At 54.2% G+C, this 18,329-nt stretch overlaps 2 protein-coding genes across 8 annotated transcripts in view; one reads left to right on the top strand and one right to left on the bottom strand.

The window, feature by feature from the left end:
- Positions 1-1,933: 1,933 nt before the first annotated feature.
- PLEKHG4 (pleckstrin homology and RhoGEF domain containing G4) overlaps positions 1,934-18,329 on the top strand; it is a 37,050-nt gene continuing 20,654 nt past the window's right edge. Inside the window, exons 1-22 of one of the 2 annotated variants that reach the window (XM_060650481.2) lie at positions 1,934-2,743; positions 4,015-4,731; positions 4,889-4,984; positions 5,060-5,183; positions 5,270-5,363; positions 5,450-5,524; positions 5,605-5,721; positions 5,889-5,987; positions 6,075-6,223; positions 6,385-6,523; positions 6,618-6,734; positions 8,550-8,732; positions 8,990-9,504; positions 9,580-9,826; positions 10,481-10,570; positions 10,656-10,877; positions 10,970-11,140; positions 11,224-11,401; positions 11,786-11,902; positions 12,050-12,286; positions 12,371-12,486; positions 12,650-13,379. In XM_060650481.2, coding sequence (XP_060506464.2) covers positions 4,221-4,731; positions 4,889-4,984; positions 5,060-5,183; positions 5,270-5,363; positions 5,450-5,524; positions 5,605-5,721; positions 5,889-5,987; positions 6,075-6,223; positions 6,385-6,523; positions 6,618-6,734; positions 8,550-8,732; positions 8,990-9,504; positions 9,580-9,826; positions 10,481-10,570; positions 10,656-10,877; positions 10,970-11,140; positions 11,224-11,401; positions 11,786-11,902; positions 12,050-12,286; positions 12,371-12,486; positions 12,650-12,655 — 3,603 coding nt within the window. In that variant the 5' untranslated portion in view covers positions 1,934-2,743; positions 4,015-4,220 and the 3' untranslated portion in view covers positions 12,656-13,379. Of the gene's footprint in view, positions 2,744-4,014; positions 4,732-4,759; positions 4,985-5,059; positions 5,184-5,269; positions 5,364-5,449; positions 5,525-5,604; positions 5,722-5,888; positions 5,988-6,074; positions 6,224-6,384; positions 6,524-6,617; positions 6,735-8,549; positions 8,733-8,989; positions 9,505-9,579; positions 9,827-10,480; positions 10,571-10,655; positions 10,878-10,969; positions 11,141-11,223; positions 11,402-11,785; positions 11,903-12,049; positions 12,287-12,370; positions 12,487-12,649; positions 13,380-18,329 lie in introns of those variants that run through there. The other variant, XM_060650482.2, reaches the window with a different exon arrangement.
- Positions 13,327-18,329, bottom strand: part of KCTD19 (potassium channel tetramerization domain containing 19) — a 31,623-nt gene continuing 26,620 nt past the window's right edge. For 2 of the 6 annotated variants that reach the window (XM_060650484.1, XM_060650483.2), the window contains 7 exons: positions 18,241-18,324; positions 17,864-17,978; positions 16,836-17,463; positions 15,225-15,416; positions 14,897-15,051; positions 14,488-14,589; positions 13,327-13,564 (listed from right to left, as the gene is read on the bottom strand). In XM_060650484.1, the coding sequence (XP_060506467.1) occupies positions 13,451-13,564; positions 14,488-14,589; positions 14,897-15,051; positions 15,225-15,416; positions 16,836-17,463; positions 17,864-17,978; positions 18,241-18,324 (1,390 nt within the window). In that variant the 3' untranslated portion in view covers positions 13,327-13,450. Of the gene's footprint in view, positions 13,565-14,487; positions 14,590-14,896; positions 15,110-15,224; positions 15,417-16,835; positions 17,464-17,863; positions 17,979-18,240; positions 18,325-18,329 lie in introns of those variants that run through there. The other 4 variants (XM_060650485.2, XM_060650487.2, XM_060650486.2 and 1 more) reach the window with 4 other exon arrangements.

Here is an 18,329-nt window from a genome sequence, read left to right on the forward strand (position 1 = left end):
ACACATGGCAAAAAGCTAGGAGCAGTGGGTGTTGTACTCTGGAGAGACCAGCCAGGGACACAAAGGCTTGAGGGGTGACACTGCTGAGTTTTGGAGGTGGCAGAAAGTTGGTCTGGGAGAATTGTGATCTGGAGTGTGGTGTGGGCAGTAATGTGCTTTTGGGAGCTCAAACGCAATTGGTATCAGATGGAATGAATGAAACCCCAGGTGGAGGATGGACTGGTAGAAAAGAAGGCTGGGGATGGGAGGCCTGTATCTGTTCAAGCAGCCTGGGGACATGAAGAGGCTGGAGAGGGCAGGCAGCCATTCTCAGACTTTAGAATCACAATCACTGAGAATCTGTCAAACATGCAGATTCCTGGGCCTGCCCTAAGGTTCTGACTCAGCAAGGCTATGCAGACCCAGAAATCTGTAATCTTTTTTTTTTTTTTTTAAGTTTATTTATTTTGAGAGCATGCATGCAGAAGCGGGGGAGGGACAGAGAGAGAGGGAGACAGATTCCCAAGCAGGATCTGCACCATCAGCACAGAGCCCAATGCAGGGCTTGAACCTACAAACTGTGAGGTCATGACCTGAGCTGAAATTAAGAGTCGGATGCTCAACTGACTGAGCCACCCAGGTACCCCTCAGAAATCTGTAATCTTAATCAGCTCCCTTCAAGGGAGACAACAGAGACCACATCCTTTGAGAATTTCTAGATTAGAAACGTAGTAGAAGTCAAATTCACACAATCACACTACCAAAGGTGTAGGTGAGAGGGTGCAGGCGGCTCCTGGCTTGGTGCTGGGTAACTAAGGATGGTGGGACAGCCAGGAAGACAGTTAGTCAGAGATAGAGGGGGAGAAAGCAGGTGAACACAGCCAGGGAGAGGCAGGCACTTGGGATGTAGGAGAGTGAGCAAGTCAGGGGCTTGTCTGCGGTTCACCACCTAACTGGGCAAGATGGCAGACATGGCCTTCAGGGCACCCTGAGCTGCATCCAGACCTTGAAGGAAGAAGGATTTTGACCAGGGGAGATGGGCATGGGCTTTCCAGGTAGAGGAAACAGACAAGATTTGTGGTCAGATGAGTTTTTCAGGCCAGTATGGAGTTTGGAGTTTATTTTGGCCCAAAGTGAGAGAGATCTGGAAGGTTTGGGGATATTGTCACCCTTGCTATCTAGGGCAGTACTTAAGAGAGTGTGCAAGTTTTGGGATGGAGTGAGGGCAATGACTTTGTGTCTCTTATCACTAGGCCCATAGCCCCTCTCCTGTTTTGGATTGATTCATGTTGGCAAGGAATGGGAAGCTGAGGGAAGGCTGGGGAAGGGGCAAGAGAGGGAGGTCCAACCCTATTTTATGATCTCAGTGGAAAAAGCTGTTGTGAGTAGTTTTTGTTGCCAGCAGAGCCACAGAGATGGGCCCCATGAGTCACTGCTCAGTCCTGCAAACTCAGCCCATACAGCCTCCTGTGGTCAGCAGCCTGGGCTTGTTCCAGGTCCAGCCCCCAGTGTTCCCCTCTAGGCCTCAGTATGTCCCCATTTCTATCTATATCTTTGCCATCCTAGGACTGTGCATCCTGCAGCTCTCTGCCTTTTCTGTTTCCTTTTCAGACAGCCTCTGAATCTATTTGTGACTCTGGCTTACATCTGGCTCAAGGATAGGGAGCCTCATGGGGACAGGAGTAACGTGACCACTCTCAGGCGCCCCTAAGCATTTGTTCTATGCCAGGCCATATGTTAAGTGCTGGAAGTACAGAAGTGACAACACTGTTTTCATGTAGCTACAATGCACATTGTATTGTGGAGTGAATAAACTAAGGCCTGACCCTGACCCTCGATCTGTCTGCCTGTGCCCAGCAGTGCTGGGGTCAGCTATGGCCTGTGGCTTGGGGACTCTTACCTGCTTCTGGTATTGAAGGGGTATGTGTGCCTGCCAGCAGGTCTCCCCAGCTCTTAGGGCTCTTAGGAGGCCTGGCTGGTGGCTGGAGGTGGGCAGACAGTGGGCAACAGAAGGAGAGGGAGGGAGCAGGAGGCAATGACTCAATGGGGCGGCCCTGGGACAGTTGGGGAGGGAGCCAAGGTTGGTCCTGATGCTCACTAAAGCTCTAGGAGGATGGGACCAGAGGACCCGGCTGGGAGCTGGGGATGGAGCAGGACAATTCCAAAGCTCCTCTGGCAGCCAGATTAGCTCATGAAGAAGGCTCCTAGGAACCTGGTCTGAGAATCTGGACTTTGGGGGCTGATGTGGCAGCTAGGATGGGGCGGGCAGGATGCTGTTCCCACCGTGCCTGCTTCTGACACTCTGGTTTGCTCCTCCGGCAACTTCCAGGCTCATGCTTTAGAGCCAAGGAAGTCATTGTACCCACTGCCCCCTCCCCTCCCAGGAACCAAGGGCCAGAGCATGTTGTGGGCACAGTGTGTTCTTCTGGCCACATAGCCTACCTTCTTACAATCTTCCCAAAATTTTGGGGAGTGTCAGGCCAGGCACACATGCCCTAAAGGGACCTCATACCTCTGAGCTGGGAGGGATCTCACAGGTCAAGTCTCTAGGTAACTTTCACCAGTTCAGGATCCCCTGACTGAGGGTGAAATGATGGGGAGGGCATGAATATAGCCCAAATGCTGGCAGCCAGTGGACATTGACATATGGGAGGGTCTTTCCAAGTCCTTGTGGCAACCCCAGGGGGAAAAAAAGGAATGACTTTCTTTTTTTACAGGCAAGTAAGGCTTAAAGAGAACTGAGTTGCTGGAGCTCACCCAAAAGGTAAGTGCAAGAGCAGGCCTGGGTTACGATCTCTGGCTCCAGGACCCTGACCCCAGTCCCAGCCTCCTTGGCTGGACTTTGTGGGGAGGGGGTGTAGGTGAAAGTGACAGGAATGCACCAGAGTGGAGGGTCTGGGCCTGGTGGATTCTGGCAGGCCTGGGTAGTTCCTACCCCAGAGGCCTCCCTGCCCCCATCCTCCCTCCAGCCCAGACAGCAGTCCCCCATCTGGTCTTGGAATCATACAAACCTGTGTCTTGGGGCCTGGGCCTGGGCAGAAGATTGAGGACTGCAAAGGAGGGGCCCTTTCCTCCTACCCTCCATAAAGATACCCCTACTGGTTCCCAGCAACCCCAAGCTGCTGGTTTGGGCTTAGGAAGTTTCTCTTTCCAGGGGACTCCTGGGATCTTGGGCCCACACTTTTCTTCTCTTGAGTTGTGAATGCTCCCAGTTTTGCTGACAGAGAGTGGGGCACCCCCTGCCCATACTTCGTGCATTCAAGAGCAGATTCCCCCCACTCCCACAAACCCTTTCCCTCGACCCTCCCGGCCCAGGCACCCACTCATGCACCCTCCAGCATCTACACCACTTTTGCCGGCAGGCGGACCGCTTCCGGCGCTCTCCAGCAGTCCGGTGAGTGGGCATCTTGGAACAGCTGGGCTGGTAGTCGTTGCTCCTCCCGGCCGATAGAGCAGTCGAGTCAAGTAAGCGGGCCCCGAAGGTGGGAGTGGAGCCAAGCCGCCTGGCCCGGAGGGTGGCAGGAGGCGGCGGCGGGCTTAGGACGCTGCGAGGGCTGCGCGCCTCAGTGCTTTCACTGGAGTCCGGGGCGGGCAGCTGCCGTCGGGCCTGGGGTGGGATGTAGCTCTGTCCTCCGGCCCCTAGGGGGCGACGCGGTGCCGGGTCTTCCGCCGCCCTGCGTTCCCTCCCCGCGGCCAGGAGGCGGCGCCAGTGGACGCCGGGGCGTCACGCTGTACCCGCCGTCCGTGGTTCGAGGGCTCGGATGTGCGGCTTCTCGGCTTCGCGGTTCCGCGTGCGGGGGTGTGAGGGCTAAAGACAGGCGAGGGATGGGGCGTGCGAGTGTTGCGGCGAGGCAGGGCCGGGTTGGGCGGGCGTCAGCGGGAGGCAGCCCCGCGCCCACGCCTTGAGCGTGCCACATGCGTAGGCCGGCCAAGCGTGGTGGTGAGTGCGCGTCCGAGCGTGGGGGCGCTCTTGGCTGAGGCTGGTGTGAGCACGGACGCGCGGGGACAGATCCTTGTCATTCGCTGTCGTTTCAGGCCTGAACTTCAGGCGCATTTGCGCTATACCTCTACCCGGGCACCAAGACTGGCCCCTCCTGTGTTCTAGTGCCTTCTATCTGGGTCACCCACCGAGCCCTACCGGAACATCTTCAATCCATTTCCTGGACTAGCAGAAGCCTCACAGTGAGGGCCCAGACCCTCTCCCACTTGTCCTGAGCAGGCCTACTCTTAAGGAGAGGGTGATGGAAGGGCCCTTGGAAGTTGGGGATAAGTCCCCAGACTCCCAGGGACACGCCACTGACTCGAGGTTTGCTGTGTGCAGTTTCAGGGATGCCTGGGATGAGGAGGAACCTGTTCCCCACGTGCAGGTTAAGGACCCTAATCCTCCAAGATCACCAGCAGGGACAGCCCAGGGTGAAGGGCTTCTTGGCAGCTCCGTGCCTGGGGATCTTCAGTCACCCCTAGGACCAATGGCTGCAGATGGGCCGGGGGAATGGCAGGGGGACACATTAGGAGGTTCCTCAGTTCAGTTAGAGGAACCCACCCCATCTAGAGTGGAGAACCTCCCATGTCCAGTGTCCTCCCACCTCAGCCTCGCACAGGGCAAGAGTGATAGTCGAGGGGGAGACTTGGCAAGAGACCAAGTTCCAGACAGGTTAGTGCCAGCTGGCTTGGGTCCTGAGGGGTTGGACAGCGATCCTGTGGACCTTGGAGGCCCTTTATCTGAGACATCTTCAGAACTACTGGAGCCAGGTAAGGGAGGCTGGGCCAAGGAAGTCAAGTGGAGGTTCCTAAAGATGGGTACCAAGACTGGGGGAGGGCTCTGACCCTACTCAGGCTGAAGCCCAGGTCTGAGGAGGGGTCTCTGGGTGAGTGCCCAATGCACACCCAAGCCATTTTCCTTCCCAAGACCCCAGTGGATCTTGCCTCCCTAAGCCTGCTAATTACCTCCTTGCCCAAGACCTCTCCTGGGAGCTGCTGGCCAGTGGCATGGCTACCTTACCAGGTAGTTGGGAGAGACTGGAGGTAGTGGAAGTGGGGTGACTTGATTGGGCAGGTGTTCATTGTCTTCTCCCCACAGGGACTCGGGATGTAGAAGGCCGGGCAGTGTTGCTTCTGTGTGCCCATAGCCCAGCCTGGCTCTACCCCAAGTGCAGTAGCCATGAACTTACTCGCCTCCTGCTCTACCTGCGAAGCATTCCCAGGTTATAGAGAGGAGGTTGGGGGGAGCTGGAGCCAGGAGGTGGCAAGGTTGGGGAATTAGGTACTTAACTGAAGTCTGCCTCTTTAGGCCTGAAGTACAGGCCCTGGGATTGACCGTGCTGGTGGATGCCCGAGTTTGTTCCCCAAGTTCTTCTCTCTTCTGGGGGCTCAGCCAACTACAAGTGAGTACAGGATTGTATCTTCCTCTGCCTTCAGCCATTCCTTTTAAATAGGGTTGGGGACATGGCTAAACTCAAATTCCTTGCAGGAAGCAGCCGTAGGGTCAGTATACCAGGTGCTGCTGGTGGGAAAGATGCCAGAGGAGGTGCCTTCCAGGCTGCAGGTACTGAGCCATTTTGGCTAGGGGTGGAGGTGGGATGCTTTCCCACCAGGCAGGAGCCATTACACCGTCTTTTCTTGCAGCTGCAGCAGCTGCCCTCTCATCAGAGCCTGCTGACCTACATCTCCACTTCTGGGTTGCCAGCTTCAATGGGAGGAGGCCTGCCTTACTGCCACCAGACCTGGCTGGACTTCCGGATGGTCAGTGCAGTGGGTCGGGGCATAGGGTGGGTGGCAGGCAACCTGGCCAGCAGAGGAGCCTCTCCTGGGTTGGTTTGAGCAGTGCAAAGCTGGCTGCAGTGGCCTGGGATCCAGGATGCCTGGGACCAGCACTGCACTACTCTGGTCATGCCTACCCTTGTTCACAGCGTCTGGAAGCCCTACTGCAAAGCTTCCAGGTGGTTTGTGCCTTGCTCCAGGAGGCCATTGAGAGCATGAAAGCTGTGCCCCAGCCCATGGAGTCTGGGGTGAGTATCCCCTCAACACCTCTCCAGATGCTGTCTTCCTCCTTTTCTCCGATGCTCACCTCCACTGACTGTTGCCCTTAATCATAGGAAGTTGGTCGGCTGCTCCAACAGACACAAGTCCTGATGCAGCACGTGCTAGACTCACCCTGGCTAGCATGGCTACAGTTCCAGGGGGGGTTGGAGCTGGCATGGTTGAAGCAAGAGGTCCCAGAGGTGACCTTGAGCCCAGACTACAGGTAGACGCAAACTCAGATCCCCACTCTTGCCCCAGCCCACCATATTCCATGCCAAGGACTCAGCTGGCTGGCTCAGAACCAGCCAGGATTGTGGTCCCAGGACAGGGTGGAGTGAAACAAGGCATCTAATAGGAGTCGTAAGACCATGTACCCTGTACCAGGCCAGCAGTGGATGAAGTTGATGAGCTCTATGGCCGTGTAGATGGACTGCTGCACCAACTGACCCTGCAGAGCAACCGGCGAGTACAGGCACTAGAGTTGGTCCAGACTCTGGAGGCCCAGGAAGGCAGGCTGCACCAGGTGGGAACTATCTGCTCAGATGGGCCCTGCCTCTGATCTCAAGCATGACCTTCACCCCACAGCAGCATTCTTTTCCCTGTTTGTGCCCCTCCAGATTGAAGTATGGCTACAGCAGGTGGGCTGGCCAGCACTTGAGGAGCTAAGGGAGCCCTCACTGGACATGCTGCTCCAGGCCCAAGGCCCTTTTCAGGAGCTGGACCAGGTTGCTCAGGTGAGTTTGGTTACTTGTTTATTCCCTAGGTATTGGGTCAGTTTGCTAGGGACTAGGAATGCAGGATGGGTGAGAGCAAATCTATCCATTTCTCTCTTGGAATTTACAATCCAGCAGACATCAATGGTAGTCAAAGGTTCAGAGCCACGTATGTGTGATTGCAAACTGAGGCAAAAGCTCCGGAAAGAACACAGGTGGTTCTGAGTTTATTACAAAAGACCTGAGGGGCGCCTGGGTGGCTCAGTCAGTTAAGCCGACTTCAGCTCAGGTCATGATCTCATGGTCCGTGAGTTCGAGCCCCGCATCGGGCTCTGCTGACAGCTCAGAGCCTGGTGCCTACATCGGATTCTATGTCTCCCTCTCTCTCTGACCCTCCCCCGTTCATGGTCTGTCTCCTTCTGTCTCAAAAATAAATAAACGTAAAAAAAAAAAATTAAAAAAAAAAAAAAGACCTGACCCAGAAGGGGTGTTGGTCTAGCTTTCTTGAGATACTGACTTTTGAGATGAGAGCTGAAGAATAGGTTAACCAGGAGAAAGAGGGATTGGGGTTGAGAGACATTCCCACCTGAGGGAACAAAGAGCATGTGCAAAGGTTCTGTGGCAGGAAGGAGCACGGCTTGCCTGAGGAACCATAAGAAGGATAGTGAGGTTGAAATGCAGGGCAGTAGAAGGAGAGAGAGTGAAATAAGATGAGGTAAAATGAAGCTGGAAAAACAGTCAGTGGCCAGATTCCTGGGTCCTGTAGCAGTATAAAATTTAAGTGGAAAAGTCACAATCAGATCCATGTTCTATGAAGATTATCTTAGTTTTTGGTTAGACAGTGATTTGAAGGACTGACATGTAGAGTCCACAGAGGCATTTGCAATGGCCCAGTGGGAATGATGCTTTCTCTAGCCAGATGGTGGCAGAGGAGACTGATTTTAGAAATTGCCGGGATTTGCTATGTGGGGTAAGTAGGAGAGGGAAGGGGCGCCTGGGTGGCACAGTTTGTTGAGCGTCTGACTCTTGATTTTGGCTCAGGTCGTGATCCCAGGGTTGTGGGATCGAGCACTGCATTATGTGGACCCTGCTGGGGATTCTCTCTCTCTCTCCCTTCACCCCCCTCCCATGCTTGCACATGTGTGCTGTCTCTTTCTCAAATACAATTAAAAAGCAAAAAAAGAAGGAGAGGGAGGTTGTAGGGGTGAGTGGACGTCTCTTCTGAGAGAACGACCAGGAGACAAGGGCCTTCTGAGGCAAGGGGATTCATCAGTCCAGTCTTGGGTGTGCTCTGGAGATGACCATAAGGGACTGAGACCCATGGGGATTGGCCTGGAACTCAGAAGAAAGACCTGGCCATACAGGGTCACTTGGTGGACATAGGTGTGTGGATGATATTTGACGGTCACATAAGATTGGCTCAGGAGAGAAAGTGTGGACTGTGTTCAGGAACACCAGTGTTGAATGGCTCTGGTGAGGGATGGGGAGCAGGAGGAGAATAGGGTGAGTGGGGAGGAGTTGGGGAGCTGTAAGAGAGAGGATTGGAGGCTGCTGAGCAATGGTCAGACGAAGCCTGACAATTGCTGGGGATGGAGGTGGCAGTGAGGTTGCACTAGGCTGATGAGGTGAAGAAACAGTGATACCTGATACCGAGGAGAATAATTCCTCCAGGAAGTTTGTGTAGAGAGGCACAGAGACAGGGGAGTGGATGGGGGTGTGGGGGGAGGGTCTTCAGTCACAAGAGAGACTTGACAATGACGTGTAGATATCTGTGGAAAGGACTGCTCAGGGGCTAGACCATGGCCCAGATTTGCTAAGCCCAGTCTTTGTCTCCAGGAGCAGGTCCGGCGAGGGGAGAGGTTTCTGCAGCCACTGGCTGGCTGGGAGGCTGCTGAGCTGGGCGCTGCTGGGGCCCGCTTTCTGGCCCTGCAAGCCCAGCTGACTGACTTCTCCAGGGCTTTGGCCCAGCGGCGGCAGCGGCTGGCAGATGCTCAGAGGCTGTTGCATTTTTTCAAGCAGGTAGGTGCGGTGTCCTGTCCCTGGTTCCAGGTGGTCAGTGGGGATGGAGGGGTGGCTTCCTGGCTTCATCACAGCCTGAGCTCTTTCAGGACATCCTGCCTCTTCTCTCTCCTTGTCTTTGGTCTGACCCCAAAATTCAACCACTGGGGGTGTGGCCTGAGCCATCATTCTGGGGGGCTGGGGGAGTGGGTAGAAGAGAAGGCTCAATGGTTTTGGTGGGCTCTGCCTTCAGTGCCTCTCTGGCCTTGGTGTTACAGGCCTCGACATGGGCTGAGGAGGGGCAGAGGGTGTTGGCAGAGCTGGAGCAGGAGCGCCCAGGGGTCGTGCTGCAACGGCTGCAGCTGCATTGGACCAAGCACCCTGACTTGCCTCCTGCCCACTTCCGAAAGATGTGGGCTCTGGCCACAGGGTTGGGCTCCGAGGGCATTCGCCAGGAGTGCCACTGGGCCTGGGCACGATGCCAGGACACCTGGCTGGCCCTGGACCAGAAGCTAGAGGCTGCACTGAAGCCACCACTGACGACGACCACAACGGGCAGCACAGCTAGCCTGTGTGTCAGCCGTTTCCCTGCTGCATCTGCCACCCCTCCCCTGAGGAAGGCATATAGCCTCGATCAGAATCTGGGGCAGAGTCTCAGAGAGCCTGCCCACCACTGCCACCATGCGGCTATTGTGGCTGCTTCCCACGGACCAGACGCTGAAGGTGGTGCCCAGCCAGGGTCATCCCCTACCATGCTTCCACCAGGCAGTTCTGACCCCAGGACCCCCAACAGGTGCAGGCAGAGGGCAGGGCAGGGAGGGCAGTGGCAGGAGAGATGTCTTGAATCTTGACTCCACCTGTCTGGTAGGCTCCAGCTGGTATTGGCAGAGATGGTGGCTACAGAGCGGGAGTATGTCCGAGCTCTTGATTACACCGTGGAGAACTACTTCCCTGAGCTGGATCGCCCCGATGTGCCCCAGGGCCTCCGTGGCCAGCGTGCCCACCTCTTTGGCAACCTGGAGAAGCTGCGGGACTTCCATTGTCATTTCTTCCTGCGTGAGCTGGAGGCCTGTACCCAGCACCCATCCCGGGTAGCCTATGCGTTCCTGCGCCATGTAAGCCCACAGGTCACACAGCCCCTACCTGATTCTGCCACGTTCAATAAAGAGATCTTAGCACATGCCTGGTGCCAGGGTCTGTGCTGGGTATAGCTATGAGCAAGACCAGTAAGGTCCCTGTCCCTGTAGGTAATCACGTTTAGTAGAGGAGACAAAAGTAAAAAAGGTAATTCCAGATGGTAGTTGGGGTCAGGAAGAAAATAATCAGGATATATACATGATCGTGATTTAGTAGTGGGGTTGGGGGGTGGGGCAGTTAGAGGCCTCTTTAACAGGCTGAGGCCAGGGGAGGGGCTGGTCTCAGAGCGTTCTATCCAGAGGAAAGATCAAGTGTAAAGCTTTGGGGCAGGGAAGAGGCTCAGTGGTCAAGGAAAAGACAGGTCAAAGTGGCTGAGTGTAGTGAGCAAGAGGAGTAGTCCAAGGTGAGGGAGCCCAGAGTGGTGGTCCAAGACAATGGGAGGAGCAGAGGCCCTGTGGGCAAGCCCCATTCGGCACAGTGCCTGTTCTTTCCAGGTTACCCCTCATTCAAAGCCAGGCAGACTGGATCTGCAGGGGGAATCTTCCCGGGGAATTGTTTGTTGGCATTTTGGTCCTCCCAGGCTGAGGGTATCTGGCCCCCTTGCACCTGGACTGATCTGTGTGTCCTCACAGAGGTTGCAGTTTGGGATGTATGCACTCTACAGCAAGAATAAACCTCGCTCTGATGCCCTGATGACCAGCTTCGGTCATGTCTTCTTCAAGGTAGATGAGCCTGAGACAAGGGGAGGAGGGGATGGAGGAAGTAAGTACCTTGAAGCCACCTGATGGTCTCCTACCCACCTGGCAGGACAAGCAGCAAGCACTGGGGGACCACCTGGACTTGGCCTCCTACCTGCTGAAGCCCATCCAGCGTATGAGCAAGTATGCATTGCTGCTGCAGGAACTGGCAAGGGCCTGCGGGGGTGCTGTGCAGGAGCTGAGTGCCCTGCGGGCTGCCCAGAGCCTTGTCCGCTTCCAGTTGCGACATGGCAATGACCTGCTAGCTATGGACGCCATCCAGGGCTGTGATGTGAGTCATGCCAGGCTATGGTGGGCAGGTGCGGTGGGTGTGAAGAGAGGGGGCAGGAGAGGCTGGGCACTCACTGGGCCCCACCTTGGCAGGTTAACCTGAAGGAACAGGGTCAGCTGGTGCGACAGGATGAGTTCATGGTACGTGCTGGGCGCCGTAAGTCCTTGCGCCGCGTTTTCCTCTTTGAGGAGCTACTGCTCTTCAGCAAGCCTCGCCGAGGACCCACGGGCATTGACACATACTCCTATAAGCGTTCCTTCAAGGTAGGCCCACTCGACCCCTCCTATGCTCCCTGCCCTACCCTCACCCCCTCTGGCCTCACCAAGCCCCTCTCCTGGCCACACAGACGGCAGACTTGGGCCTCACTGAGTGCTGTGGGGATAACAACCTGCGGTTTGAGATCTGGTTCCGCCGTCGCAAGGCCAGGGACACCTTTGTGCTGCAGGCTGCCAGCTTGGCCACCAAGCAGGCTTGGACAGCTGACATTTCTCGTCTGCTCTGGAGGCAGGCCATCTACAACAAGGGTGGGTCCCTGCCCCTATTTCATCCAACGGTCCCCTTCCTGGAGAGCTTACGTCCCACAGGGCCCCATACAGGGCCTAGGGACCTGGAATGCTTGGGAGCAGGGAGGTCCAACAGCAGCAGCCAGTGTAGGAAAGGAACTTCAAAGTCAGGCAGTCCCGCTGTCACTGTCCCCGACTGTGGACACAGTGTTAACCTGAGTATGACACTTGTCCCCAGGATTGTTGGGAGGAGAGTATAGCACCAGAAAGGCCCAGTGCACAGGATGGCTAATATGCTGGGTATGGATGTAGAGGAAGGACTTACTCAAGGGGTTGGTAGACACAGAGGCCTAAGGGCAAGGCTGATGTCCAGAGAGGCCCCACCTATGCTCACTCTCCACCCAGAGGTTCGCATGGCTGAGATGGTGTCCATGGGTGTGGGGAACAAGGCCTTGCAGGACATCGACCCCAGCGAGGAAGCTATCAACGACCGCACTGTCAACTACATCCTGAAGTGCCGAGGTAGCAGGCAGGCTACAGGGGAGTGTGGGTGTGGAATGCTGCATGGGAGATAATAATGACCTCTGTCACCCCTTGCCTGTGCTCCCTTCAGGACCTTGGCCCAGGTGGGCTCTGGCCTGTCCCAACCTGACCCTCTCTCTTACACAGACATTCGCTCTCGGGCCTCTGTTGCTGTGGCCCCGTTTGACTATGAGAGCCCCTGTCTGGGGGCCTTGAGCTCCCTTCCTGGAGACCCTGCCTCTTGCTCTATGCTGGGGTCCCTCAACCTGCATCTGTACAGAGACCCGGCTCTTCTGGGACTCCGCTGGCCCCTGTATTCTACCAGCTTCCCAGAGGAAGCAGCACTGGAGGCTGAAGCGGAGCTGGGCAGCCAGCTGTCTTTGAGTAGGTCTGGGCTTAGCCAGAGGCAAGAGGGCACTGCTTAGGGTCTGGCCCTCCCCTGTGACAGCTCACTTTCCTCCTCCCCAGCTCCTGAAGACTCAGAGGTGTCATCCCAGTGCCAATCAGCCAGTGGATCCAGTGGCTCTGACAGCAGCTATATGTCAGGGTGGGCCCTGGGCAGAGGTCTTGAGGACTTGTCCTATGTGAGTATCATTTTGTCCTCTTTCTACCAGCCCCAGCTCAGGCCTATGCCTGTCTTTCCTTTAGGAGGAAATGGGGGTGTGTGGGCCAGGGCCATACCCCAGAGATCCCACCTGGACCTTTAGTTGAGGAAACAGGCAGTCACACCTAGCTTGTCAACCGCAGGTCTGAGCCTGGGCTGGAAGGCAGGCAGTGGATCCAGCAGCTTGTAGCTCCAAGAAATATCACCTCTCTCAGGATCTGCTATGACCAGAACGTGACTGGTATGTGGGCCACCTCCAGCCCACATGCACTGCCCTATTGACTGCTCTTTCTGATGTCTGTGCCCATTGGCAGACTGGCAGGGACCTGTCCTAGGGAGCCTGGCAGCAAAGCCTGAGTGAGTGCCCTGATCCTGAGCCTCTGGCCCCATGTCCCCTTTTATTCCCTTTCCGGCTTCCACCCCAATTACACGTTAGGTTTAGGCTAGAGCAGAGTGGGTGTTTCCACGCTGTAGGCTTGGTAGGCCTACCAAGCCTTGTAGGCCCCACGCCCCACTTGGTGGGGCACCAAGTTGCTCTGGACAGTGATTGGGCTGCCCCACCTCTCAGGAGGAACATAGTGGGGTTCCCAGCAGTTGCTTCCCAATCCCTGGTCTCAAAGCCAAGCTTCTCAAACTTAGGGGCAAGCCCACCTCTATTGTACCCTTAACTCTTGACTGCCTTGGTTGCCCAAGCCCAGCCCTTCTTTCTTGGGTCAGTTTGGTTATATTGATTCAACACCTTTTGAAGAGCTTTCAATTGGAGCTATTCTCTAAAATTATTTCACTTGTTGGTCTTTGGTGTTTCAGAGAGTCCAGGCCCTTGACTCATAAATTACTCTTTATTTATAATAAAAATAGACTGATACACTTTCATATGGACACATGTATTCTTTAAATGAGCCTTGGCAGATGGGGGTATTGTGAGGGCAGCATCTCTGGTCACCCTAGCTCTCTTGTAAGTACTTGCCCAGGACAGAGTAAGAGACAGACCTAGACAGGCCCCTCTGGATGAGCAGGTCCATGCAGCGGCCATATTTCCTGGCGAAAGGCAGCGTGAGCTAGAAGGAAAGTCCCATCTTATCCCTTACTTCTTGGCTGGTTGCCTATTGTAACTGAGTAGGCGGGGTCCTCCCCATCTGGGCAGGGGTGGGGCAAGGCCTGTCGGGGACTTTTGATGTTCTGGGCTCAGTTCTGCCCAGAGGTATCTCACAAGCTTGTGGCTATGAATGGCTACCAGAATGACCAGAGGGTCAAAAATACACGTTTCCAGCCACTGGTTTTCTACTTTTCTAGCTGCATATGCTGACATTACCTTTCTAATCAATAGACTAGCCAGAGGCCTAATAGTAACTGGGCACCAGTGTATTTAGAGTGAAAAGTATTATAATAACGTACTTGATTACAAAAAATATCAGATTAATGAGAAATTAGCTAAATCTTTTTCAGCTATAATGTTAAGATGAAAACTTTAAACCCTAAAATTATTTTAAGGAATCAAAAAGCAAAAATAAAAAACCTGGGTTATTCCTTTGATCTCATTGAACATTTTTTTTTTCTGGGTAAAGAATACTTTAAAGCAGCTTATATATGAAAGGAATGTGTGAAAGTGGTGATATGGCTCAGTAGGTGAAGTTGGTATTAGTGGTCAAAAAGGTCTGACTCCCAATAGTTTCTCTGATTTCAACACCCTAAAAGCTTGAGCTCATGTGATGTGCTTCCCAAGCATGGCCGGGGTGTTAGTGATAAAGGCAAAATTGGTACCATTGGAGGAAAACTTAAAAAAACCAGTGGCCTGAATACTGCTTTTTGATCACTCTGGACTGATTAATTTCAAACCATTGTTTCTCCCTCCTTGGGACCAGGGACCAGAGGTCTAGCTGCCTGCCTTGCCTTCTGGGCAGTGCTGGCCTGGCAGCAAGACAGTGTCCATTTGAGGTGTCCACAGGGTCAATTTTCCCAGTGGGGTACAAGCGGCCCTCACCTCCACCCAGCTGTACAGGCGTTCTTGGGTGTGCCGGTCATCCTTGAAGCCGGTGATGGCCAGCAAATCCACCACAAACTGCTTGGGGCTGATGTGCAGGGTCTGCCAGGAAAGCCCCTGGTCAGGCAGGGCTGGAAGCAGTTGCCTGACACACATTTACTTCCTGCCTTTAAGAGTGGGATGCAGAGCAGGGGCTTCCCTGGGTCTGCAGGAGCTCCAGGGATCGGAGACTACTGTTATTCCAAGCTACTTCTCGGTCAAGGCTTGGTCCAGATGCTGCTGCCCTGTCTTCATATCCCTGCTCTTCATGCCACCCTTGTGCCCCTGACCTATTCCCATTGGCTGGCACCACTTATCATGTGGACAGGGGGACAGACAAAGAGCAAGGTCTGGGGCCTGTCACACATACCCATAGCTGGTTGGCCAGAGAGACCACCTTGGCTGTCATGGCTTTGGGGTCCTTTTGCCTGATGGAATCCAGGATGATGTCAGTCAGGAAACGGTGACATTTTTGTGCATAAAACATCTCTTCCCAGGATAGAGAGAAACTCAGGAAAGTCACCTCTGTGGAGGAGAGAGTGGATATGGCCACATCTGCTGTGGCTAAGGCCTTAGAGCCAGCCTGGAAGGAGAGAGGTGTAAGGCTCCCGAGCGAGAGTGTTTTCCTGAAGTACCCTGTCTAGGGGCTCAGGCACCTCCACAATGAAGTGCAGGGCCAGGTATGGCTCGAGTCTCACCTCTGGGCTGGGGGCTGGCTGTAGGCAGCGTATGCTTGAGGTTGTCCATCTGTGTAGTGTAGATGATGCTGTCCTCAAAGAACATGCAGGAGCCATCGCTGCCCACCACGGGGGGGTGGGTCACTTTGAGGATGATCCCTGCGCTGTCCACCTCATTGGCCTCAGGCAAAGGCTGCTCAGGGCCAGGGCTTTCTGTGAAAATGACATGGGGTGGGAGTTCTCCTTGAACCACTTCAGAGCCCACGCGGGGAGGGGACCAGGACAGTGAGTCACCCCAACCTTCCAGCGGCCTCTGCTGCCAGCTTCTTAGAAGTGGCACCCTTTGCTGACAGGAGCCTGTCCTGGCTCTCCTCTCTCCATTGTCCTAGAAGCATTATAAGTCCAATCCTACATTTTAGAACTCCAGGGAACTCCTCTTGAACTAAGACTGGTGTCAACTAGAGCTGATAATACCCTAGCTGGGGGACTGGAAATCATGAAAAACTGTAAAATGAGAGGAGCTTTTTGGGTGAGCTGTTGATGCATGTCCACTCTGAAGAGTATGTTTGACAGACCAACTCAGGGCTCATAGGCAGGGCCCAAGAAGGCCCCTCCAAGCAGGACCTAAACCTTTGAAAGGGAAAGCACCAGAACACTGTAGAAAGAATTTGAGGGAGCAGAGGAAACAGCCCAACATGGCAGTTCTCAGCAAACTCCTCTAGGTTGTCTCCACACTGCCCCACCATACACAACACGTCTCTCTCTTTAGCTCCTCCTGTCCATCCCACTTCAGTAATCCCTCACTCCACTGCAGTCACACAAGCCAGAAATCTGGCCCCTCTTTGGCCAGATCCTTCCCAATTTCCTCTCCCAACTGCCTAGCCTGTTTGACCTTACGCTTGTAATACTTCTACTTCTGCTGCTGCATTTCCTCTACTCCTGGAGCAAGCTTTCTGAATGCACACCTGGCTTCTTGCTCCATTGTTTAAAATGCTTCAGTGGCTGCGCACACCCCTTAGGGTCAGAACAGTGTACCAGGTCCTGAACTTGGCCCACAAGACCTGTCCTGATGAATTATGTCTTCGGCTCTGTTTCCCATCACTTTTCCACATGAAGCCTGGCCTCCAGCAAGACCTGTTTCCCCAAGCACCTGAGACTTCTTCCTTCCCCCTGCTCAGTCCTCAGCCCCTAACCTCCAACCTCCTTTGTGCTCCTATTATTTCATAAACACCCTCTTCCTATATGCTTCATGCAGATTCTTAGCCTCACAAGCCATGCCAATGTACTGGTCATCTCTGTATACTGCTTGGCAGAGCTGTGAACAGAGGATTCTAGCCCCACTTTGTCACTAATTCACTCTGGTCATGGCCAAGTTTTGCCCTCTGTTGTTGTTGTTGTTTTTTAATGTTTATTTTTGAGAGAGCGTGTGCACATGGGCAGGGGAGGGACAGAGAGAAGGGGACAGAGGATCCGAAGAAGGCTCTGTGCCAACAACAGAAAGCCCGATGCAGGACTCATGAACCATGAGATCATGACCTAAGCTGAAGTCAGATGCTTAACTGATGGAGCCATCCAGGTGCCCCTACCCTCTCTGTTTTATAAGACTTAGGTCAAGGATGAGAGAGGACTCACCTTTCTCCCTTGGCTTCTGCTTGCCCCAATCCTTCAGGGTGACAGCTTTTTTCACAGGGAAATATGGCTTAAAGGTTGGCTCTGGCCCCTTGTCTTTGGCTCCAGCTCCAGCCCCTGCCTGCAGAGCTGGGTCCTTCTCTGAGCCTGTGGAATGGCTTTTCCAGGAAGCTGAGGTGCTGGGCTGGGAAGCAGCCTCACTTCCTGAAGGGAGCTGCAGAGTGGCTTCCTCCATGAAGCTTCTCCGGGGGACTGGCATGGGCTGGAATTCCCACTGTTTGCAGTTGACCATGTCCCATTCCCTAACGAGGGAGATGAGTTTTTGCATGGGAGTGACAGGAGGGTCTTTGGTTTCAGGTTTCTGTGTGAGGTTGACTGTACTACATTTCTTCTTGGGAGGACTTTCGGGGTGGGCCCCCCAGTATTTGGGGTTGGCACAAAGACCTGGACAGTGGGAGTATGTGCTGGGATTGCCCGCCCTCTTGGCACCTCGGCAAAGGGACACCTGGATGGTTTGGGAGTACTGCTCAGGTTCTTCCATCTGGCTGGATCTGGTCAGGATCCCCTTGGCCTTATTCCATGAAGTCCTGTCATTGCAGTATTGGAAGTCCATGGGCATGCAGGCTGTGGTCTGGAGAGGGAGGACACAGCAGCTCTGGGAATGTTGTGCTTCCACATTGAAGCCTCACCCAAGAGCTAATAATTTGGACTTCTAAGATTTAATTTATTCATCCAGATCCTGTCTTCCTGTCTTCCACATAGATCAGCCATTTGCTTTGCTCAGCCTGAGTGGGGGTGGTGCCAGCCCAGGGGCCTCACATACTCCAAAGGAGCATATTATCAGCATCCTAGACCACGAGTGGCAAACACATCCCTGTGCCCCTTCAATGTTCAAAAACCAATTACCATGTTAGGAATCCATGTAGGCTCTGCCCTTTAATTTTGCCATGCCCCTCAATAGTAGAGCCTACCTCTCAACACTGTGGTGGTTTTTTGAGGACACCACCAAACCAAAGAAGGTTGAGACTTACTTCTTTGGCATCTCTACTGAACTCCACCAGTGACCCTGGCCCTTCTGTTACCACGCGCAGTCTCCTGATGGGAAAAGCTTCTTCATTTTCAGATTCTTTCTCCTGGGTCCATGACCTGCAGACTCCCAAGAGGGAGTCAGTGAGCAGAAGCCTCTACTAGTTCATCTACTAGTTGGTCAGGTCTGCCCTTTGGCTAGTTAGCTCTAGACAGTGGCAGTGAAGGGCTCTTAAAGGGTTTCATTTAGGTCACTGGCCAATCCTGGACCTGTTCCACCCCCTCTGCCCAAAGGAGAACAGGGAGATGGGACTTAGGATTCTCAAGAATACTATAAAGGTCCAAACACCAGAACATGGTGTCCAGAGCAAAGTTTCCTTACTTGTATGCCTCACATTGGGCAAGGGCTTCTGAAAGGGATGGGATGCGGTATTCCTCAACCTCCTGGCAGAAGAGGGGCCATTCCCTGCA

The sequence above is a fragment of the Panthera onca genome, chromosome E2 (genome assembly GCF_046562875.1).
Source record: "Panthera onca isolate mPanOnc1 chromosome E2, mPanOnc1 haplotype 2, whole genome shotgun sequence".
Taxonomy (NCBI): Eukaryota; Metazoa; Chordata; class Mammalia; order Carnivora; family Felidae; genus Panthera; species Panthera onca.